The sequence below is a fragment of the Helianthus annuus genome, chromosome 17 (genome assembly GCF_002127325.2).
Source record: "Helianthus annuus cultivar XRQ/B chromosome 17, HanXRQr2.0-SUNRISE, whole genome shotgun sequence".
Taxonomy (NCBI): domain Eukaryota; kingdom Viridiplantae; phylum Streptophyta; class Magnoliopsida; order Asterales; family Asteraceae; genus Helianthus; species Helianthus annuus.
The window spans coordinates 19034182-19059821 of NC_035449.2; the positions used below are offsets into that span (position 1 = coordinate 19034182).

At 40.1% G+C, this 25640-nt stretch overlaps 1 protein-coding gene and 1 long non-coding RNA gene across 2 annotated transcripts; one reads left to right on the top strand and one right to left on the bottom strand.

The window, feature by feature from the left end:
- Positions 1-9208: 9208 nt before the first annotated feature.
- On the bottom strand, positions 9209-10282 carry LOC110913404 (putative F-box only protein 15). The gene has a single exon (XM_022158236.1). It carries the CDS (start codon positions 10280-10282, stop codon positions 9209-9211), a length of 1074 nt encoding a protein of 357 aa, XP_022013928.1.
- Positions 10283-22915: 12633 nt separating this feature from the next.
- Positions 22916-24316, top strand: LOC110909459. The gene is made up of 2 exons (XR_002575377.2): positions 22916-23053; positions 24245-24316. It is a non-coding gene; the product is annotated as an uncharacterized LOC110909459 (long non-coding RNA).
- Positions 24317-25640: the final 1324 nt, after the last annotated feature.

Genomic DNA, 25640 nt, shown 5'->3' on the forward strand with positions numbered 1-25640 from the left:
TCAACGATAAGCGAGTCAAGTCAGGTTTTTGGGATAAGCAAACCAAGTCTCTGCATCAAGCCACTGCAACACCCACCGACTCACCTGCTCAATCCTCCAAGTCTTCAAGAAGGAAGAAGAAGAACAACAACAACAGCTCCAACAACAAGAGTTGTGCTGCCGCGACCACTGCTACAATCTGTACCAGCTCAACAGCAGCAGCACCAGCGTTCAGCTCCAGTGATCAATGCACCACCAGCAAAGCGTGCATACACAGGCCCTCACCCACTCTACCCGACATGTTCGTATCATCACCCAGTGGGTCTAGCTTGTCGATTTTGCGCTCACTGCAACCTCTACGGTCATTTCACTACGAACTGCTGTTATGGTCCTCGTCAAACCCCAGCTCAAGCTACTGTCAACCAAGCTCTACTCCCTGCTCCTCAAGGCCAACCAGCAGCTCCAACACCAGCAGTCAATGCTCGAGTCTGCTTTGCATGTGGTGACCCTAACCACTTTGCCAACAGATGCCCGAACAGGGTAGTCAAGCAAGAGCCCCAGCAGCAACAGCAACAACAGCAGCCCCAGCAGCAGCAGCAAGCAGCCCATGCCCGAACTTTCAACCTCAACGCCCGCCAGGCTCAGGCGGATAACAACGTGGTTAATGGTACGTTCCTTGTGAATGGTATTTATGCATCATGTTTGTTTGATACTGGAGCCGATAACTGCTTTGTGTCATTTGAATTCGAGAAGCTCCTTAGTCGTAAGCGCTCTTATCTATCCTCGTCATTCGAAGTCGAAGTTGCTACAGGAAGAACTATTGCCGTTAACTCAGTACTCCATGATTGTACCCTCGAACTCAACAATCACATCTTTCCGATCGACCTTATTCCGATGCAACTCGGAAGTTTTGATGTCATAATAGGCATGGACTTTCTTCGTGAAAACCATGCTGAAGTTGTGTGCTTTGAAAAGATGATTCAATTCTCGCTCGCGGATGGTGATCTTCTATGTGTATACGGTGAAACAACGTCGAAGGGTCTCAAGCTTATGTCATGTATTCAAGCCAGCTAGTATCTCTGCAAGGAATACCGAGCCTTCTTTGCCAACATCGTAGTAGCGCAGAAAGGAAAGAAAAAGAAAGTTGAAGTCAAAGATGTTCCAGTGGTTCGTGAATTTCCTCAGGTGTTCCCTGATGATCTTCCTGGACTACCACCAAGTCGTGATATCGACTTTCGTATCGACCTCATTCCTGGAGCTAACCCCGTTGCCAAAGCCCCTTATCGACTCTCTCCATCCGAAATGCGGGAACTCTCGAACCAACTCCAGGAATTACTCGAAAAAGGCTTTATTCGCCCAAGCACCTCTCCTTGGGGCGCGCCAGTCCTTTTCGTCAAAAAGAAGGACGGGTCGTTCCGGATGTGCATCGACTATCGGGAATTGAATAAGCTAACCATCAAGAACCGATACCCTTTGCCACGAATTGACGATTTGTTTGATCAGCTACAAGGTGCAGCATGTTTTTCTAAGATCAATCTGCGTTCAGGATACCATCAGCTACGGATTCAGGGGGAAGACATTCCAAAGACCGCTTTTCGAACCCGTTATGGCCATTACGAATTTGTTGTCATGCCCTTTGGTTTAACCAACGCACCCGCGGTTTTCATGGATCTCATGAATCGTGTGTGTAAGCCTTATCTTGACCGTTTCGTCATCGTGTTCATCGACGATGTCTTGATCTATTCCAAATCGAAAGCCGAACACGCGCAACATCTACGTTTGGTTCTCGAGTTACTTCAGGGGAACCAACTCTATGCCAAGTTCTCCAAGTGCGAATTCTGGTTGGAGGAGGTTCAGTTTCTGGGTCACATAGTGAATAGTCGGGGTATCCATGTCGATCCTGCGAAGATTGAAGCTGTCAAAAGCTGGATTACGCCTAAGAACCCGTCAGAAGTTCGTTCTTTCCTCGGACTAGCGGGCTATTATCGACGGTTCATCGAAGGATTCTCCAAGATCCCTGTGCCGCTTACCGCTCTTACCCATAAGGACAAGCCTTTTGTGTGGGGAAACGCACAAGAGACTGCCTTTCAAACCCTCAAACATATGCTGTGCAACGCACCGATTCTTACATTGCCCGACGGAAGCGACAACTTCATTGTCTACTGTGATGCTTCTAACCTTGGTCTCGGCAGTGTTCTCATGCAGCGAGACAAGGTTATAGCCTACGCATCTCGTCAGCTCAAGATCCACGAGAAGAACTATACAACCCATGACCTCGAGCTAGGCGCGGTTGTCTTTACATTGAAGATTTGGCGACACTACCTGTATGGCACTAAGTGTACAATCTACACTGATCACAGGATTTTACAACATATCTTTAACCAGAGAGAGCTTAATATGCGTCAACGCTGATGGGTAGAACTTCTCAACGATTACGACTGTGAGATTCGTTACCACCCAGGCAAGGCGAATGTGGTTGCTGACGCTCTCAGCAGAAAGAGTTACGTGCTCAGTACCCGAAATATCCAAGCACAGCACAACCTCGAAACCCTCATCCGAGAAGCTCAACATGCTTGCTTTAACGAGCGTACATTGAAGAGAGAAAGGATCTATCATGATGGAGCTCAGTTAGTAAGCAAACCAGATGGGACATTCTATTATCTGGACCGAATTTGGATCCCTAAGCGGACCGATTTGCGAAAGATTATCATGAACGAAGCCCACAAATCCCGGTATTCTATTCATCCCGGTGCAGATAAGATGTACCAGGACCTGCGTTATAAGTACTGGTGGTCGGGGATGAAAAGGGATATCGCTCTCTACATTGGAAGCTGTTTAACGTGTGCAAGAGTCAAAGCTGAACACCAAAGACCATCTGGCTTACTCGAACAACCGCCGATACCTATATGGAAGTGGGAGAGTATAGCCATGGATTTCATAACGAAGCTCCCGCCCACGCCATCAGGTCACGACAGTATTTGGGTCATAATTGATCGTCTCACGAAGTCAGCCCACTTTTTGCCGATACGAGAAGACTACAAGGTGGAAGGACTGGCCCAAATCTACACCGACGAGATCATTCGTAATCATGGTACGCCTCGTGATATCATTTCAGATCGTGACGCTCGGTTCACTTCGCGATTGTGGGAAACGTCTCAAGCGGCCCTTGGTACGTCGCTTAATCTGAGTACTGCATTCCACCCTCAAACCGACGGACAGACTGAAAGAACGATCCGTACTCTTGAAGACATGCTCCGAGCGTGTGTTATAGATTTTGGTGGAAGTTGGAACAAACACCTGCCATTGGTGGAATTCTCGTACAATAACAGCTATCATGCCAGCATCCAAATGGCACCTTTTGAGGCTTTGTATGGTAGAAGATGTCGATCGCCTATTGTGTGGCACGAGATCGGTCACTCGCAACTAACCGGTCCCGAGATTCTACAAGAAACGACTGACAAAATCCACCAGATAAGAGACAATTTGGTAAAAGCTCGGAACAGACAGAAAAGTTACGCCGATAAAAGACGCAAGCCCCTTGAATTTGAAGTTGGTGACTACGTACTCCTAAAGGTATCACCTTGGAAGGGTGTAGTCGGATTCGGCAAGAAAGGGAAACTCGCGCCTCGATATGTTGGACCTTTTAGGATTCTGGAAAGAATCGGAAAAGTCGCCTACAGACTCGAATTACCGGAAGAACTCAGTAACGTCCGCCCGACTTTCCATGTCTCTAACCTCCGAAAATGCCTTGCTGATCATGATCTAATCGTACCACTCGACGATCTTCAGGTCAACGAAACGTTACACTTCGTGGAAAAGCCTGTCGAAATCATGGATCGCCAAACCAAGCAGCTCAGGTGCTCTCGCATCCCGATCGTGAAGGTCCGGTGGGAAGGCAAACGAGGCGCGGAGTTCACTTGGGAACTCGAAAGCGACATGAAGGCCAAGTACCCGCAGTTGTTTAAATAAATAGATCTGAAGCATCAAATTGGTAAATCACGGTGTCGTGTAGCCTTCGAGCCTAATTTCGGGACGAAATTCCCTAAACAAGGGGAGGCTGTAACACCCCGTGTTTTCGAATGTCAAAGTCAAAGTCAAAGTCCAAGTCAACTTTAACTTTCTTTGACTGTAGATAGTCGATTTTGTGTTTTAATTGTATTATGTGGAGTAAGTGTTGTAATCAGCAAGAATCGAGGTAATCGAATGTGTTTTAATGTGAACCGATCTACGACTGTGAACGATAGGAAGTAACAATGCGATAAAGTTAACCTAATCAGCAATCAAACCAATCTAACAATCAATCGAACTCGAGACTAGAATTATGCGAATTGCGGTATCCTTATACGTGTGTGTGTGCCTTATGTGTTACTTGTGCGTGTTTACTTTATGTTTGGTGTGGTATTCAAGCAAACCAATCGAAAAATCGAATCGAAACTCGAAAGGCAATCAAACTCAAATCGAAACCGGCATCAAAACGTGACTTAACGAAGATTGTATGTTAGATATAGTGGTTGGGATTAAAAGTAATTTGACTAAGAACTCTATCGAAATCATAACATCATACGTCGGAATCGAAACGTCGAAAATCGTCGCAAAATACTCGAAGTGCGTGGCGGATCGAACATGAAGCATCCTGATCGAACAGGCCAGCCGATCGGCTAGCACCTTGCCAGCCGATCGAGCTGCCCACTCGATCGGAGTTCCCAGCCGATCGGCTGCCACTTTCCTCTTTTGGAAGCCTATAAATAGGGCTGTCATTGTCATACTTTCCATTTTTGGAAAGCTCTGACCGAACCAGCTATCTTCTTCACCTTTTCTCAGATTTCTCTCAATCCCGGTAAGTTTTCACTCTAATTCTTGTACGATCTTGATCATTACTTGATTCTACACCTTTCTATCTTTCAAAACTTGGATTCTAACCATGAAATCACCAAGAGCTAAGTGTTCTTGGGTGATGTCATCATGGTGTTCTTGAAGAACATCATGTTTTGGCCTCATTCCACTATGATTAGCTTAGATCTAACCGACTTCCACATAAACAAGTTAAGATCCATCATAGATCTAAACATTTTCATGATGTGAAGGATTGAAAGAAGGATTTCCAACTTTCTTTCAACTCTTTTACACTCAATGCTTTCAAATCAATAGAAACGGAGCTTGAACCGGCTAAACAACCATTCTAACAGTTAAAAGGTTCAAGATTCGGATTCTATATACAAGGTTAACCCGATATCGGTTAAACTCTAAACCGACATTCCAAACCGTTCAACCGGCCGGACTTGGGTGATTCCTGTTCGAGCCAAGGGAACAGGTGGGAACGAAGGTTATCATAGTTCAACACGTTGTCAAGATACCTTGAAAGAATGACAAATAAACAAACAACCAAGTGTTAGATGAAAGGCCGACCAGGTCAGAAATGCTGGCCGAACGGCTAGGCTGTCGAACAGCCCAGCCGATTGGACATGCCAGCCGATCGACCGGGCCAGCCGATCGGCTAGCACATGGTCCCACACTCCCAAACTTTTGAAGTATAGTGTTGACGAAGTAATGTTCAATCGAATGGGTCACTCGATGGGTAAACATTACTGTTCGGATCATGAGATACAATGCTTCAACACTTAATCGTTTTCACAACTTGTTCGTAGTAGGGAATGCCAGCCGATCGAACAGACTATTCGATCCGAGTGACATTCAGTTGAGGACTAACCCTGAAGCTCCTAGCCGATCGAGTGAGCTAGCCGATCGAGTGAGCTAGCCGATCGAGCGGTTCGCTCGATCGACCGACTTGAAAGGTAGGAACACTTCAAGGTTCTCTAATACTGCAACAAAAACTTCAAAAGTTCAAATCCTCTAACACAAACACGCCAGAGGAAGAAACAATCCACTCGAATGGTTCAGCCGATCGAGCCAACCGGCCGATCGAACAGGACTGTCCAATCGGATATACCAGCCGATCGAACAGGCCGTTCGATCGAACCTGCCGTTCGATCGACCAGCCTATTCGATCCATCCATACTTGTTTGCTTTTTCGCGTTACTTATCGTTATGCTATCGAACTATTCAGACTAATCTCACTCTCAGTGCTCCCTTCAATCCACAACCAATCACTGTGAGTATACTGGTACCCTTTTAGCTTTAGCACTTTTGGGTGTTACATACGTTACCTATCAAAATCACAATCGAACACACTATACAAACTATTTGAACGCTAACCAATTGCATGTATTACGTGATTAAATGTATGCTTGTTATTATGTTTACACGTGGAAAGCTGTCTACCTGCCTTAGCAACGTAGTACTATAGTTTGGACTCAGCACCCGTTCACACGGGGGTTGTTAAGGACAATCTACTTGCATGATTTACGGTGGTGATCATGTATTGCGAACTGTCTCGGATAGTCAACCCACAGTCACTGGTATTGATAGGTCCATGTCGATAATTTACATGCATCATTGCCCTCTGTGTACGTGCTGGTTATGCGTAAACTATTCAAACTCTATATGCTATTATCAAACTTGTATGCTCACCTTTATATTTTATGTATTGACTTTATTTTAACGTATGTGACAGGTGCTTAAGTTGCTAGGATGCATAGACGTGTGGTGATGAAATCGAGGCTAGGAAGAGTCTAGAAACCAAGACAATTTACATTTATGTGTTTAAATCTGAGTTGTCGGAACTTGTTTTGTTTAAAGGATACCTATGACTGTAATAACTAAATTTATCTTATGGGTCACGGTATGGGACGTGACATTTAAACTATTCGGTAATAATAGTTGTTATGGAATTTCTTTGAACAATCTGTTTCGCTCAGTGCCGCGCCCCGATGATTCCGCCATCGGTTGGGGTGTGACATAACTTCCCCGAGGATATGTTTCTTGAAGAGCTGTTCCTTAAGATCATCTAATTTAGCCCGGAACACTCTTGAAACAAGGTCTGGACGATCTTGTGCAGTTTGACCAACATGTAAATTATCACATATCTCAGGCCAGTTAGGATTACACGTCATTGTAAGGAATATATCAGGCTTGCCGTCATCTTGAACTAAAGTCATCGCATCTAGAAACCGACGTCGCATGTCGCGAGGCCCTTCGATGAAAGATGCAGGCAATACAATTCTTTTCCCGACTCTGTTTGCATGAACCTCACCAGCATTAACGCAATCCACAACACCTTGGTACAATTCGACCCGTATCTTAGCCTAGTTTCTCTCACAAAATTCTAAGCGTGACGTCTCAATTTTTATGTAAACATCTACCACAAACTGTTGTAGCAGTCTACCACCGAACAGAATCACGTTTTCAGTGGATCGAATCTGGAACTTGTAACAGTAGTACTCTCGCATAGCCACGGTTGTTCTACCACTTCGTGTGTTAGCCTCTGAATGATGAAGATGTTTTAAAAACAAACAGTTAATAAAAATATAAAGCATTACGGTATTTTTGATGATCTTCACTTAAAAAGGATAATAAATTGTTGATACCTTCCAATTCTCCTTCGATGTTGTCATTGTTGCGAACCTCATTGATTGATACTCCATGACGTGGTATGTTTGCATGCCAACACGACTCACCATTAGGAAAAAATAGAGGATACGACAATGGATCGTAACAACTGAAGTACGGTTGAATAGTTTGGCTATATTTAGACCTACCGTACACAACAATACTTCGTTTATACGAAGTGATATTGTCATTACCTTCAACCCAAATACCAACAACCTATATAATCGTGAACTATAAGTAAGTATGAGCAATACTATTAAATAATTGTAATTAATATAATATTTTATATACCTCCGATGTCGTTGGTCGGTTGTACACCCGTTGGTCAAGTTCAACCGAAGTATTCAAAGTGACTCTATAGTTGTCCAGAGGTCCAAGTTCCGCAAGTCTTCTAAATGTATCGACATATGGGTTTGTAGAAAGAACGCGTGTCAAAATCTGAGTAATACGACGATCAAGATTTGGCCATTGGAGTCTGAGATCTAGCTCGGCATCAGGATCATAAAAATACAACTGCAGGTACCTAGGGGTTCCATCCCTCGGAACTAATTGGTCCATTTTGTGATATATTCCTTTATGTGCACGAAAAGTATATACACCGTCTCTCATATTGTTCAATGTATCATCCAACGTCACTCCCATTGAGGCATAAGAAAAATTGGTGTTATAAGCACGAATGTTTTGCCTAAAAATATTTCCAATTTCATCTTGCGATGTGAAAAGTCGGTGCAATTCCTCTGGAATTTCTGAATTTGCTAACACAGTTTTCCCACTCATACAACAAAAGGTATCAAATTCAAATTGAAAACGTTTTGCTCCACAATAACGACATGCACCCCGTTCTTTTAAAACATAATGCTCTCCAGGTACACCATTGTAAACAAAATTATATAGATCATCTTCTACGCTCTCATCTTGGAAGGAAGGTTGATCAATTACTTCACCAAATTGGGGTAATAGTGTACGCGGATGAATTCGAATACCTAAAAAAATTGTTGTATTAAGTAATGAAGGTTGTAAAAGATGTCAAGTTCGATAAAGAAATCAATGTTAAATAAATAGAAACCTCGTGATGTTCTATGCCTGACTACCTCAATTACAGAGGGGAATGTGGTTGTCAGCGTAACATCATCTATCGGGGTTTGGTTGACTTGACTGCCATTGGAAATACTAGAAATACTTGAGGCGTTCTCATTTGTTGTTTGTGTAATTTGAGTAGAAATACTTGAGGCGTTCTCATTTGTTGTTTGTGTAATTTGAGTAATATTAGTTTGTAAACTTCTTAATGGTGTCCTTTCTGTTGACCTATTACTCACTAATGATATTGATGAAGCACTTTGGGAGACATCACCACTCCCAAATTTAGATACTTTTTTATTTTCTTTGCGTGCATCATAGTATCTTTTGTGATACTCTTTTCGTTTTTCAGCTTTAGTAGATGCACTCGAGCTAGAAGCATGATTACGATGGTTTGGGTGTCCATTAGTCATTGTAAATTGATAAAGTGAAAAATACCTTGCAAATTAAATAAAATAGAGTTATCATAGATGATGAAATTCTCAAATCATTACAACATTCGAACACATGACTTAGAGAAAAACAAACCGAATGATAACATTGAAATACATAAGGATAGCATGTTCATACATGACTTAAACCGAATATCGTGACTTAGAGAAAAAAAACACAAATCCTTAAAACATTGACATACATAATGATAACATTAAGTGAAAGCCAAACTAAATACTTGGTGAAACAATGGTCTCCACAAACACCGCACCCTTAAAACCTCGAAACCAAGTAACAGGATATGACATTCGAAGGGCTTCGTATCCATTTCAATTGTTAACAACTTCTCTAATTTAGTCATCACAGACCAATTACCATTTGTCACATAATGTGTTATATCGCACCACAATGACAATGATATCGGGGGGATCGGAGGACATGATAAGACCTTAATCCAGTAATCCCCTTGTGGTGTCCATAGGTCAATTGTCATCTCAAACATGCCAGTGCTAGCAAACATGTGAAGCTCATTTTTTACATTCACTAAAACACCTTGAACCATTCCTGTAGAAGGAACAGGTGGAAAGCTTATCTCCTTGAACTGCTCCGAATTAACATCAAAACAAATCACCACATTCGTACCTCCAAGCCAACATTCGCAAACAGTGAAATATAGAGTACCACCACAAAATGTGCCAACTGACCAATTGAAATGAGGGCTTAGGTACTCTTGTCTTGTTATGAAAGGAATATTTCTCCAAGAGTCTACTTCCCTAGAATAAACATAGACACCAAGTACACCACTCCTACGCTTTATATACAAGACCTTGTAATCATCGTCAGCGTCAACGTACAAACCAACGGCATCAAGGTTATTTATATAGAATCCATGAGAATCAGGGGTTGACAAACGCTTGAAAGCAGTAGTTGTTGGATTCCAAAGAAGCAACTCGTATGTATGATTCAAGCAAACACACAACAATCCATTCAAATGTGAAAGTATTGAGAGATCATTATTTTGGTGATGGAATGGAAATGTAACTATGGAGCTTGGCCCATAATCATTGGATTGAAAGATGATCGGATGAACAGAGCATGTTAGGTCGTCAATTAGTAGAACTCTCTGGTTAGATGAAACTAATGAGCGAGAACAATGTATCCTTATGAAATCTTGTGTTGACAGTAACGCATACCATTGCTTACATACACTCTTAGAACGACCTACATCCTTCGCTGGCACCCTCGTTAATATCTCAAACACGATTGTACGAACAGGAAGGTCAGCCATGGTTATACCTTCGTTTAACACAGATAATGATTATTTAGTTGTCCAATATTAGAAGATTATAGTTTGGTGAAAAATAGGTGTAACCATTACTTGTAAATCAAGTAATATAACATACTTGTAATAACATATTATAAGATTAGACAAAGTAAAATATACTTCTACAATTACTTCAATATGAGGGAAAAAAAAGCAAAACACGGAACACCAAGAGAGACTTTAATATTCAACAACTAAACATATAACAACACCAAATGTTTCTAACTTAAACACAAACTTGGATAACGACCCATAATTTAAATATCCCGTGCCTCGACCATATCTGGTTCGTATGTAATCGTACTCAACTCCGTAGACTTCAAAATATTAACTGAAATAACAAATAAAATATAACTTTTATTAAATTACATGAACCATTAAATCTAACTAATTTTTAGAATGTTCATGTGTAAAGCATAACATACTATCTGGTAGATGAACCAACTTGACACGCGATACATATATGATAGACTTTTGTTGCACGGCTCGAATGGTACGTATAACATCGGAAGGCTTCAGGGAGGACAAAAACATTTGTATTGTGTGACCACTGTATATTACGATTTTGGATTAAAGTTCTGCTAATAATAATATTTTCTTACATATAATGTAAATATAATGTTTGTAATATGTTAATAATAAATAATAACTTACGTCTTTATCTTGAAGAGAAAGTTCAAAACAATATCGATCACGTTTGCCTTCTATTATTCTCCCAACCACATCTATAACAAAATCAGCCAAATCGTATACACTATATTATACATACATGTATAAACTTTTATATATTTAATAAAAAATATAGATAGAGAATTTATATGTACCAACAATAATTTTTTGAGGTCTCCTGTCATGCTTCAATTCTATAATTGAAGGGACCAATGGATATAAAGAAGCACCCCTTGGAATCGTAAGCATAAGTGAAGAAAGCTTTGTATATTCGTTGATGACAATTTTTTTCTCGGACCAAACTAACACGTAATTCTGGTACTTTGGGTACTCATGATAGTTGAGATTCTCAATTTGGAAATGATTAAAGGAAAAAAAACCACCCATCAATGCCGTGTCATTATATATGTGTATCAAATGTTGTGGGACGAACGCAACAATTTTTTGTCTCTAAAAAGAAAAGAAATTTAGTGGTGGAAAAACGCTTACTCGTATAACACAAAGTAAATTAAAATAATGTTCTTACGTGTTGATCAAGAAAAATAACCACTAATCTCTTTTCATTGACGTCATGCCAAATAAACTCCACCTTAACAAAGATTATATTATACCATGCTCTATCATTTCTCAATGATGAAAATTCTTCAACGGAAAAATGATCAGACATGTCCTATTTAGTGTTCAATGTTAGTTAACTAAAAAAATAAAAACTCCACAAACTTAAATTTAAAATAAAACATGATCAAAATTAAACTATTACACAAATTTAAATTTAAACTAATACATAATTAAAACTTACATAATTAAAATTCAAACTAATTCGAAAAAAAAAACTACATTCATCATCAAAGTTGTTCTAAGGTTCCCAACCCATTTCTTCTTCCAATGGTGGTTCGTATTCCGCCCTAGGGTCAGTTTCGTACCCTTCAGCCCAGCTCGGTAGTTCTTGTGTTTGACTGGGTTTTCCACATAAGGGGAGTTTGAAGGTGGAGGATGCATAAGCAGTATAGGAGTGTTTGCCACCGGACGATGATGCCCCTCCTCAATTTGTAGTCCACCAAGTTGTAGTTGAGCGAAGGTACAGTCATACGCCCAGTTCAACTCTTCATCCGTCCAACCAAATGGATCATCATGTTCAGGGTTTGTCACCGGAGGAGGGTTTGCCACCGGAGGAGGGTTTGCCATCGGAGGTGGGTTTGCCACCAGACGAAATGGGTTTCTAACTTCAGGGTTTGAAGTTAGAGGGTTTGAATCAGGAAGGTTTAAATGACGACGGGATGATCGTCCATGGTTTGTTGATCCTTGTGGTTCAACGGGAATTGGATAACCACCACCCATACCTCTCAATTGATTTGTGTTTGGAGTGATTTGTAAACTGAAAAATACAATTTTGATTGGATATAAAGATCAATTTTAAAGCAAATAAAAATAGTTTGGTTGAATATATAAAAAAAAAAGGATTGTGTAAACTGGAACATACAATTTTTATTGGATATAAAGATCAATTTTCTTACCATGTTAAAAATTAACATCAAAGTAAACTGAAACACAAGGATTGTATAAACTGAAAAATACAATTTTTATTGTAACATTTTTAACATCAAAGTTAACTCAAATGTTTGTTGGTTTATATTTTTTCTATCAAAAGAAATGGCAGTAACTGCTGAACACGACCTTTTGTGCCTGAGGATAGGCCCGTATAAGCGGTAAGCCCATATATTAAATTGCATGATTATTGGATAAAACGTGTGCCCTTTTTAACCTCTTCTAGTTCGGTCTGCCGGACCAGACAGGATTGGCAGTTTAAAGGTTTGATTTTTGTGGTATAGCTCATTTAAATATTGTTAATAACCTGTTATAGATTCGTTTTTTTTTTGTTCCAGGTGTTGTTGGAGAAAAAAGACGTTGCCTCTTTGTCTGCAAGCATTTCTTCGCTTAATATCAAAGTGAACCAAAGTGATGGTAATGAGCATGAATCTGAAGAAGCGTGGGAAAAGTTATGAATATGACAGAGCTCTTAGTACTGACTGGACCTACCTTAGGTTCAATAAAAAGCTGGATGTACATCTAGAGCAATGTTTCAGGTACAATATGTTGGATTTTTTAAATCCTTTTAACAACTTATAATGCACCAATGCCATTTTCTTATTTCCGTAAGACAAATCTTAGCTAACCCTCATCTTGTTGGTTGGTAAAGAATAGAAGTGGAAAATTTGGTGAGTGGGTAGGTTGGGTGTGGATCAGAACGGGTTTGGGTTGAAACTTGTCAAATTTCAATACAAACCCAAATGGGTCGGTCAATTCGGACTGACTTGCAGCACCCTTTGTCCACTTTTAATTTTTTTCTATAATTGATTTGTTAAACAACTAATTTTGATTGCAAAAATATCATATTACATTAATTCTAATACATAGTTACGAGTTTATAATTATGAATTAAGTATAGACTTTTTACTTGCAACTCATTTGGCTCATTCCCCCTTTAGCTAAATTAATTTTAAATGGTCCATTTAAGATAAAGAAATTTAAAAACAACTCAAATCTAATCATTCATAAGTTGATGGATCGTAATTGGCACTTTTGCAAGCTTGTGGTATACCTGGTTTCTGTTATTTCTTGGAGTTTTAGTGCCATGTTAATATGATACCAAACTGAATGTTAAATTGGTCAACATAATATAAAATGCAGTGTTAGAACAGTAAATAAGTACTTTGGTACAACCAAATCGTTCAGAATTAACTAACTTAGCACAACGGTAAAAACACCCAGCATACAACGGTAAAAAAAACATAATTTAGTTAAAAAAACAAAAAGTTAAAAATGGGTAAATATTAAAATATAGAAAACTTTTTAAGGTATTAATAGAAATAAGGGTTAAAAAGTCAAACTATAATACATTTTTAAGGAAATAAATCATAATGGGTAAATTTGCAATTTTTTTCATTAAATGTGGGGATATATGCAATATTATTTATGAGTTGGGTAAATATGCAATAAAAAAGATTTAAAGGGAAAAAAATAAAAACCAAAAGCCTCAAACAAATAACTTGTTTATCCTTCAACATAGAAATCTAGTCTACTGAACATTTATTTGAACATTAATTTTACAATACATTTTACAATACATGCAAACTAAAACAATACATGTTACAAAACTAACAGATATAAAAAGCCACAGTTAAACAATATAAATGCAAAAACAACAGTTAAAAGTTACAAAAGTAACCAAGAAATGTGAAAGAACTTACAACAATGCAAGAGGCAGATGTAAAAAGCCGACAAAAAATGTAAAACCTTGATGTGAAGAGCCGAGAAACAACGCAAGATCCAGATGCAAAGAGTATTGATATTCTGAAATCGAAATAAAATAGAAGTTGTTAGGTTGGTGTTTTGAAGGTTTAGGGGCTGTTTGGCTAAGCTTATTGGAATGACTTATTTGCTTATTTGAAAAGCAAATAAGTCATAATGGAATGACTTATTTACTTATTCCTCTCACATAATAAGCTAACCCAAACACCTTTTAACTTTTCAAAAAGTAAATAAGTAAATAAGTCACTAAAATAAGCTTAGCCAAACAACCCCTTAATTGATGTAAGATTTAAAAGTAGGATTTAGTTCAACTGAGATAATACTTACAATTTGAAAGTTTAATTCGTCTCAGTTGAGTGTAGTTGAGTGTTTGTAGAGTGTGGAGCTTGATGTCGTATTTATAGAGACTGAAGCAAGCATGCTCCATTTCAGACAACAGTTTTTAGCTTGCTTTACAGCTGTAGATGTAAAAGCAAGTAACGTAAGTAGTAAAAAAACAAAAAGGACAAAAGTCAAACAAAAGATTCTGACATGAGTTGGTTTCTGAAAAGGTTGAGATAAGACTTATTAAGAATATGAAAGACTTATTATAGAGACTGAAGCAAGCATGCTCCCTTTCAGACAACAGTGTTTAGCTTGCTTTACAGCTGTAGATGTAAAAGCGTAAGTAGTAAAAAAAACAAAAAGGAAAAAAGTCAAACAAAAGATTCTGACATGAGTTGGTTTCTAAAAGGTTGAGATATGTTAAAAGATATTTTCTATCTAAAGACTTATTAAGAATATGAAAGAGGTCGTTGGATTATAACTTGAAGTTGGATTCTAACTAAACCATTTGGTATTTGATAGGGGTAATACTTGACTGTTTCATAAAAAAAACTTCTCTATTTGTAAGTTATTGTTTTAGTAATAAAAACAATATTGTTAATGATAATTTTATTATTATGAACCCACTTTTATGATTCAGTTATGGTTATGTGTGTGTAAATAACAAAAATAACTGAACTGACATTAATAAACCTGTATATTTTCATTTTTTTGTAATTAATAAGTAATATGTCGGAAAATATTCGCTATAATACATTAAATATATTAGTTGTCACTTATCCCCCCTTACAAATTAAAAAGATTGCTGATACGTATTTAACATGAGATGTAATTGATATCATTAATTGGAATTAACTTGAATTTACCCACGTCCATGCCTGACATTTACCGAATTAACAGAACTGACCACACAGTTTATAACCGTAACCCAACGATTAAAAATTTCTAAAAACCAAAAGGCAGTAAATAAAATTACCTGCAAGCCAAGCAGCAACTGCTGAACACAACCCTTGCGTAGATTCAGGCCATCCTCATTCATAATGTTTTCTTTGCTTTTAGGGGGAAAATGGGTTGTATGCCCTGGGAGAGAAGCTGTCACACCCCAACCGATGGCGGAATCATCGGGGCATGGCACTGAGCGAAGAAGATTGTCCAGAAGTTTTCACAACAACTATCATAACTATTCAGTTTAAATAATACGTCCCATACAGTATCCCAAATAGTAAAATAAATTATTACAGATAACAACTAGTCAAATATTCTGTTCCGACAACTCAGATTCAAATTTAAATATAAAAATTGTTCAATTGCCTCTAGAGACTCGATCTGCAAGATCTACAGACAACTATGCTCTAGACGCTTATTCTAAGCTCGCCTTCCTAGCAGATAAGCATCCTAATTGCCTGTCACATACGTTAAAATAAAGTCAATACATAAAATGTAAAGGTGAGCATACAAGTTTGATATAGCATATAGAGTTCGAAATAGTTTACGCATAACCAGCACGTACACAGAGGAAAACGAAGCATGTTAATTATCGACATGGATCTATCGATACCAATGACTGCGGGTTGACTGCCCGACGCAGTTCGCAATACATGATTACCACCGTAATCCATGCAAGTAATTGTCCTTAACAACCCCCGGGTGAACGGGCGCTGAGTCCAAACTATAGTACTATCGTCGTTAAGGCAGGTAGACAGCATTCCACGTGTAAACATAACAACAAGCATTCATTTAGTCACGTAATACATGCAGAACGGTTAGCGTTTTAAATAGCTGATGTAACAACCCGCACCTTCGTGCGTTGTTACTACTCGATACACTCGTTACGCCTAGCACCAGAGATTCGGATCATAATGTAACTATATCAGATATATAGCTAAATCGAAGTATAATCGAATAATTACGCATATTCTATCGCTATTACAAACCTATTTTCATAAATTATAACACTCACGATGATGTTGAGTGAGGACTTAATCTACCCTCCTCGATAACCGTGAGGTGTCAAGACGTAAACAAGCAACGCTAACAAAGACTATCGGGTGAGTACCATGTCTCCAGCCATCGTGACGATGACGGCAACACGAGCAAGTAGTGCCCCGATAATCATTGTGGCACATCACATCGAAGAACGCACTCGAAGGCACGCGTAAATCGATCACCACACCGAATATTGGATATATATATATATATATGCGTATATGCGACCTTTTTCGTGATTAATTATGACAAATAATTAAATTATAATATAAATATACAAAAATATGGCCCAAACAGTCGAAAACGCGCCAAAAACGAGGACTAAAGGCTTCCGTACGGACGGGCCAGCCAAACAGCTGGGCCAGTCGATCCGACTGGCCAGCCGATCGAATGGGCCAGCCGATCGGCTGGGCCGGCCGATCGGACAGAACAGCCAATCGGCTGGGCCGCTCAATCGAACGGACCAGCCGATCGGCTGGGCCGTCCGATCTGACAGGCCAGCCGATCGGCTGGGCCGGCCGACCGAACGGGCCAGCCGATCCGGCCCGCCTTTCCTCCTTTTCTCTCCTTCCTTGCCTATAAATACCCCTCTTTTCACCCCAAACACTTGTTGTTGCTGCTGCTACTCGACCAAGACGTTCCAGCCCCTTAATCTCTCGATTTCTCGCGATTCTTGTAAGTTTTCAACTCAAATCTTGTACTTCCTTGATCTATACGCATTCTTTCGTCTTTCTACCTTTTGATTTTCGACTTTAAACCGTGAAATCAACGGATTTGGAGTGTTCTAGGGTGATGTCACCATGCAGTTCTTCAAGAGTGATGTCATCCCATGAAGAACAACTCAGATCCGAATGGTTTCCATACGATTTTACATAAATCTCGTCTAAATCCATGATTTCTAACCAAGAAGTTACAGATTTGAGATGTTCTAAAGTGATGTCATCATGAAGTTCTTATGAACTTCAAGTGTTGGCCTCATTCCACCAAGAACAACTCAGATCTAAGAACTTCCGCAAGAATAATCAAGGTTTTCACATCAGATCTATACTTCAAACGATAGAATCAGATCTTATACCGACCTTCTACTCATTCTTAGTGTCGTGTTGGTCAAAGATCTGATTCTTAACGATAAGACGACCAATTTCGGGTTAAACACGGAAAAACCACCAAGAACGGCCAGTTCTGATGGAACGGGGTGATTCCCGGCCGTTAAAACAGGTCGGAATTGATGGGATTTCAGTTGTTCAACACGTCACAAAACGTCTCGACCAAAACCACCGGAAAACACGCGAAGATCGTCGAAAAACAGCTGGACAGGCTGGCCGTTCGCCAGCCGATCGAGCAGTCTAGCCGATCGGCCAGGCTAGCCGATCGGACGGGCTGGCCGATCGAGCAGCCTATCCGGATTCATTCGATGAGCGTAACCACAAATTCTAGTGAAGCTCTCGGATTCATTCGATGAGCGTAACCACAAATTAGGGACGGAACTGTTAAGTCAGGGGTGAAACCTGTACCTTAATGAACCGTTCCACTCCCTAAAATATTTTTTTTTCAAAAAGCTCTCACCAGGGACTCGACCATCACAATGACTCGAGCCTCGCGATGACTTGGAGGATGAATGCCATGAGCTGCATCCCAGTGGAAGCATAAACCCCCGGAGTCAACGCGTGTGCACGAACTTGTTGGGTGTGATTGAGTTACCTTGGGTAGTCGACGCCTAAACACCCGAGGCACTCCGAGTATCTTAATAAGCCTACAACTCACCGGATTTTACGATTTGATGAACTCAGTTACGTTTTATGTGTATAAATGCGATTATCAATTTCCGCTCCCTGTTTTACAAAGCGCACAACTCGCACAGCCATCGCAATCGAAAACGAAGACCGAATGATCGCAACAAAACTAATGTCCGGTTGTCCGATTTCTCTCGCAATCCCTCTCTCAACGCGTCCTCGCGCATTCTAAACCATAATATATGTGTGTAAGTATGAACTACAACTATCTATATCTAAGTACAATCAAGACATTGTGTGAAAATCTAGGAAGTTCGTGTCTCCAATGTGGCTCCTATGTGAAGTCTATTTATATTGCACGTTACAAGTTTCGACCGCGCTCAATCGCATCGTAAACTCGAAATCATTATGATCAAATCTCATTCCAGATCTCTTTCTGTCTAGATGCCTTCCAACAACTCTATCTCGAAACGAATAGCTAGGAGAAGAGCCAAACGAAGCACCGATAAGAGGATTGCCTCGCTTGTGACCAAGGAACTGGTCAAGCTCATTCCTCAAATTGTCGCTCAAGTGCACTCTCTCAGCAACGCTCGAGCCGCGAAGGACTCTAAGACAGAAGAGCCGCAATCTACTTTCCTCTACAAACACTTCAAAGCCTGTGACCCGATGGAATTCACAGGTGAAGGAGGTGCGACCCAACTGCTCCAGTGGTTCGATTCTATCGAAGTCAGCCTTCGACAAAGTGGGTGTCCCGATAGTTTCTGTACTACTTGTGCTACCGGGGTACTTCAATCACGAGCACTCGACTGGTGGACCGCCGAACGCAACAAACGTGGGATCTCCGCAGCTTACGCCCTCTCTTGGGACGAGTTGAAGGAACTCATGAAGGAAGAATATTGTCCTCCTCACGAAGTCCAGAAGCTAGAAAGCGAATTCTGGGAAATCAAGCAAACCGAAGGTGACAATGCTGGCTATACAGCAAGGTTCAAGCAGCTTAGTGCAATCTGTCCAGGTCAAGTTGACACTCCAAGGAAAGCCATCGCGAAGTACCTCCGCGGCTTACCTGAGAGTGTGGGTGATTTTGTAGAAGCTGCAAGACCTGCTACCATCAAAGAACCCTACCGTTTAGCCGCAGAGATCAACAGCAAACGAGTCTTGGACGGGTTCTTCTCCAAGAAGCCTGTCAAACAAGCTCATCAAGCAATCATCATCAACTCATCCGACGATTCCTCCGGCGAATCGGACGAGGAATCATCCGACTACTTCCTGAAGGTTCCTCTAAGGATCGCTCCGACAATGTCTCCGTCAAATCATCAGGCGAATCCGACAAAGACACGGCGTCATCTCAGGAAGCGCAACCTAGCCGCAAACGAAAGACCGTGAGCCCAGACTCTTCAGCAACTGGACTGCCGCAACCCGAACCTCTCCGATCAGTCCCAGTTCAACCAAAACGTGCTTACAATGGGCCCCATCCCCTGTGTTACACGTGATCATCACCCGCCAGAAGCAAATTGTCGCTATTGCACAAATTGCAACTGGTATGGTCATCATACACAGCACTGCCGCGCAGGACCACAACTCTGAAGGAAGTCAGCAACACCCGCAGTCTCCGCAGGTTACCTCCACAACAACGTCATTTTGCTTCTAATGTTGTTGTAATAATACGACTTATCGCTATCGTTTTCTTCTATGTGTGGAGCTTATTCCATCTATTGTCGCATGTGGACTCTATTTCTCTTTTACTCTAGCACCATCTAAACGCTAGCACTATGTACTATATAATGTATTTTACCCTTACAACACTTTTAGAATGAGATACGATGTACGTGCAAGGAACAACTAATCGCGGGTGCACACGGGATTATTTTGGCCAGTGCACGGAGATCGTAGTGAAGTTCTAATGGTGCCATAACGTTTAAAAGCATGGTCAAGGGTCTTGGCCATGTCAACAAAGCGTGACACCAAAGCACGGGGCATAAGTAGTAGGGGTAACGCAAGGTGTGCTTTACCATACTACCGAAGCTTCGTGAAGAAAGTGCCATGTGGAGTTGGACGTTATTAGACCTATTATATTATGATGGTTATTTTCAACACGATACAGATCGATCGCAAGGCGTAACAAAACTAAATCGCATCACTGTGGGACTTCTCGTAAGTCTGCGTGCGCAACACAATTGCCACATCGATGGACTTAGGTAAGTTCACCCCGAAGAGCAATTGGAGCAACGCAAGACTGGTCGTAAGTCTAGAACGCAACTCAATCGCAGTTTTGCTGGATCCATCTCGCAATCTAAAACACTCGATATACGGCTCGAAATCGCAATCGTATCTGATGTTTATCTCGCAATCTCTAACGCTAGTTATTGGCTATTGTGTGAACTTCTACCGCCTGGTGTGGATCGCTTATCGTGGATCGCTAGACGAGTATCGAAACTCACTCGTCGCTTTTCGCCTTAACGCATTTCGCGCCTATTTCATCGACTTGATACTCTCATCGCGTGTCGCTATCACTCATCGATACTCGTGTTATCTGTGTTAGGTTAGCAGGCACGACCTCACTTCACGAGACAAAACTAATAGGGTCGAAACATGGTGGTGTTTTGACCATACTTGCAGACTTTCGTGGAAAGAGGCCATGCGGGCTAGCAATAGTTACTGTTTGTGGTGTATTCAACTCAATCGAATCGCATATCATTCGTAACGCAACGATCGTCACTTATCATCTATCAGGGTCTATTGCCTATCGATATTCGGTTATCACTTGGAAGTCATCGTAGTTGTATAGAATTAGGGTACATGACATCGCTTCACGGGACAAAACTAACATGGGAAACGTGGTGTTTTCTATATTAGCAACTCTCGTGGAAACATGCCATGTAGGTTTTATGTGGAACGAATCGAAATCGCATCCAGTCGAATCGAAATCGCGTCATTCGCTATCGCTTGACGGGTGGTCCGTAGGACAACCCTTAAGTGCCTTAAAAAGATTAAAATCCCATGCTTTACACGTTTAATTGTTTGAACTTGGTAACTACTAGTTGTTTGGACGTGCAGGTGCAAATAGAGCTTAAAAGGGAAGTGATTTGGACCATCAATGAAAAAATCAATTTTTGGAATTGAAGAATTAAGAGGATAGCATGATAGAGGGCGAAATTACGAGAACGTAGGCGAAAACGGTGAAGAAAACGGAGTTGAAACGAAAAAGTTTTGCTGAAAACAAGTTTTCATGCTGAAGCCTGCCGTAAGCTACGGCAAGGGCCGTAGCTTACGGCGCCGACTGGCACTTTTTGTCACCGTATGACAGTTTAAAGCCACCGTAAGCCATTCCAAGCCACCGTAAGCTACGGTGGCCACCGTAGCTTACGGCGCTGACCTACGTAAATGTGTAACTTCCACCTTTTAATGCGGTTTTATGATGCCCTTTCACCTCTAATCAATCCCATTCGGTTACCCAACAATTGGGGACGATTTTTGGTTGTGCTTGGGAGCTTGAAGACATCTTTAATCATTGTTCTTATGTTTCTAACTTATTTGGAAGATCAAGACTTTGTTATGATGTTTGTTAAAGCCATGAGTGGCTAAACTTGTTATGATTGTCTTTAGTTGAAGGTTTGTAAGACTTTATGCTTTGATTTCCTAATTTCTAGAATAACAATCTTTATCTTTATGATTTGTTTGTTATGGTGTGTGATTGCTTTGTTGTAAATTGTTGATTCTTATGTTAATCTAGTTTGAAATCATACGTTCTTGGTGCCGTTGGCAATCGAGATATCATGGGTAAAATTAGACTTGGGTAAGGGTTAATTGATCATCGGGTAACAACCTCACGTTCTAGGAATCTAAGTACTTAGTTCCCTTTCATCACTACAAGTAATCACACATGAGCTATGTCTATGTAGTTCTTTCTAGTGGAATGATAGCATAAATGTCAACGCAAACCGGAAACTAAAGATGATCATTTGTCTCTAAATTGTTTACAACCAACACTTTCATTTTGCAATTAGAATAATAATTTAGTTTTTTTAAAACTCAGTCAATCAAACCAACTCTTGAACTTTATTTTATTGCAATTAGCTTAATTTAGTTAACTTAGATAAACAATTGAAAATAACACATATTCCACAAGCTCCATGTGTTAGATACCCACTTGCCACTATCTATTTAGTAGTAATTGGATTAAATTTGATTGTGACCACGACATCACGTCATCGCTTATCAATCATCATCTAACCCTGTGTGCCATATCAATGTTTCGTATGATCAAACTACTCGCATTCGCTATCAACGCTTTGTCTAAATCCAAGTCGCTTCAATTCAATACTCGGTCTAGCGTTATACCTGTAACGCCCCAAAATCCAAATGTCATATATTTGAAATATGTCCTTATGCGTTATATTACGAAATAAATAACTAGGCTATTCAACCTAGTTAAGTGCATGGTAAAAACTATTAAAGGAGAAAAGTAGTGCCAAAAATGTGATGGAAGTAAACTTGAGGGGTTAAAGTGGATGGGATGAAACTTGGTCACTAACTAAAAGAAAATATCAACACACACCACACACATTTTTCGTGTGTGTGTGTTCTGGATCGTTCCAGAGCTCCCCAAGGGAGCCAAACCCTAACTCAACAATATTCATCAAATTGAAGGGTGAATTGAAGCTCAAATTATCAACCGAACGTGAATTAGTGATCACCAACACAAGGGGATCATAAGGTATGTCTCAAAACTAAGATTGGTGATCATGTATGAAGTGGGTTATGTTTTAATCCGTGAATTAGTATGAAATTGATGATGTATAAGGGTTAGCATCATCAAGTAGAACATAGGTTATGTATAGTTTGTGTTAATTTGATGTTTAGAAGTAAAACCCATTAGTCATGGTGATGATGATGACTTAATCACCATCTATGTCCAATTCTTGTTGAAAGATTGATGAAATATCGGTGTATAACGAGTTATGGTTTGATGAATTGAATAAAATGTGATGATGATATGTTGGATGATTAATTGTGAATACTACATGATGGTGAGTAGAAGGATTTGATGAACTATGTATGAATGTAGAAGATTGATGCATGAAATAGTTGTACATTATGCTTAGATAGTGGTACGCACGCCAAGTGTTTGATGAAATGACTAAACGACGATATTATGTGAAAATGTATGCAAGTAGTGGATGAACATACATACAATGTGTAAATGATTAAATTGTTATTAAGCTTACACAAGGAACATGTGTAAGATCGAATCCATGTGGAGGTTTTATTGATGTCTTGTTTGGGTAGAAATGTGCACTAGTATCTTTCATTGTTCACTCACATTGTATGGTACACACTATGTGTTTAGTCGATGGTTTAGTTGAGGTTACGAAATGAAATTGGCGTTAATGTATAGCAAGTAAGGATGGTAAAATCATGTTGGTTATGTACCCCAAATATGGTCGTCTAGTATGGGATCCCGAAAGCTTTAGTATATGTAGTATTGATAATATGTATGTGTGTGTATGTAATGGATTGATCATGTGGTTGTAAGCATATTACATCATGAATATGAAGTGTATATAATGCCATTGTTATAGCTTAATATGATGACACGGATATATGAGGTTAAGTCGAAAGTCCATGAGATGGGTCGTTGACTTTTGGAAGTCAAACCTTGCATAAGTAGTATGGCTAGACTCTTGTCAAATTTCAATGCTATAAAGTCATATGGTGCGTGTTTAAAAATGTGTGTTATATGCAATTATGTAAGGAATTATACGAGTTGGAAGAGATGTGATGTTGGGTATATGTCTTATGTTTGTTAGACTTGACTAATGAAAGTTAGACTTGAACCATGCATTCGACATGATCATTAAGTGTACAATCATGCATACTAACAAGAATGTGATTGTGTGATGTGAAGGCATAAGGATCATGTGGAAATGGACTCAAGCAAGAAAGGCAAAAGGGTGAAAAGGAGGCAAGGGAACGGACGTAAAAAGGTAAGTGATTTCCATAATCACTTCTTAATTGTTTATGTAAAGTTATGTGCTAGTTAGTTAAGTATGTTAAGTGAGGACCAATAAGGATGTGTTGTATGAGACCAATGATTTTTGTTAAGTAGATGTAACGGGTCAAAACGTAGCCTTGATGTTAAAACAAATGTGTTGTTTGATGAGAACATGAACGGGTCGAATAACCGTGAATGAATAATAAGCCGATAGCGCATAAGTTAAGAATTTACTTAATCCGGATGTGGGATTTTGAGTCCTTAGGATAGAGGACCAATTTACGAGCATGTAGGAAGAAACGGGAGGTTAAACGGGTAAACGGTTCAAAAGTTATGCGCGTTTTAGTGCGTACGGACGACGAAACGGATCTGCAGAAAAAGTGGTTTTCTAGAGGGCGTGGCCGACGGGGTTAGGGCCGTCGCCGACGGGCTCTAGAAAACCAGTTTTTCTCCGACGCCTTAATTACCTGCCTACGGGGTTTTTGGCTACGGGAAAAACTACGGGCCGTCGCCGACGGGCCCTAGGGCCGTCGCCGACGCCCTCCCCAAGTCCAAAACTCTGAAATTTGTTATTTAAGTTGATTTATGTATCGTAGGCTTCGGTTTGTTATCCGTGGACTACGGCGGGCTTTCTAAACATGATTTTGATCGATCCTTAGATGTTTATGGGCTATAAATCAAAGTCTAAGTCCCATGTAATTAACGTATGAGTATGTAAGAGGTATGCAAGATCTTGTACGTGTATGTAGATGTGTAATTATGTATATATGGAAGATATGTATGAGTGTATGCATGTAGGTAGAGACGTACGAATGTAGGTACGTATATAGAAGCGTATTTATGTATATATGAAGATACGTAGGATAGTATGTATATATGTGAAGGCGTAAGAACGTAGGTACGTATGCAGATGTGTATTTATGTATGTATGAAGATACGTACGAGTGTAGGCATGTAGGTAGAAACATACGAATGTAGGTACGTATGTAGTAGAGTATTTAAGAATATATGAAGATACATATGAGTGTATACATGTATGTAGAGAGGTATGGATGTATGCACGTGTATATGTAAGTATGATTTTGGATACGTTGAGTGTTAATGATATTAATCGTGTGCCTGGAAAACGAAGATTTATGCAGGTACATTATTGAAGGCTCACCAGGGAATGGATATGCGAATGATATGCTTAAAATCAGAGAGAAAACTGAAGGGAAAGTGTACATGTATTGGATCTTGTTTATGTATTGTGTACTAATGTGATGAATGTATGTGGTGAGTGCAGGTTGTACGAATCACGGGCGGTTAT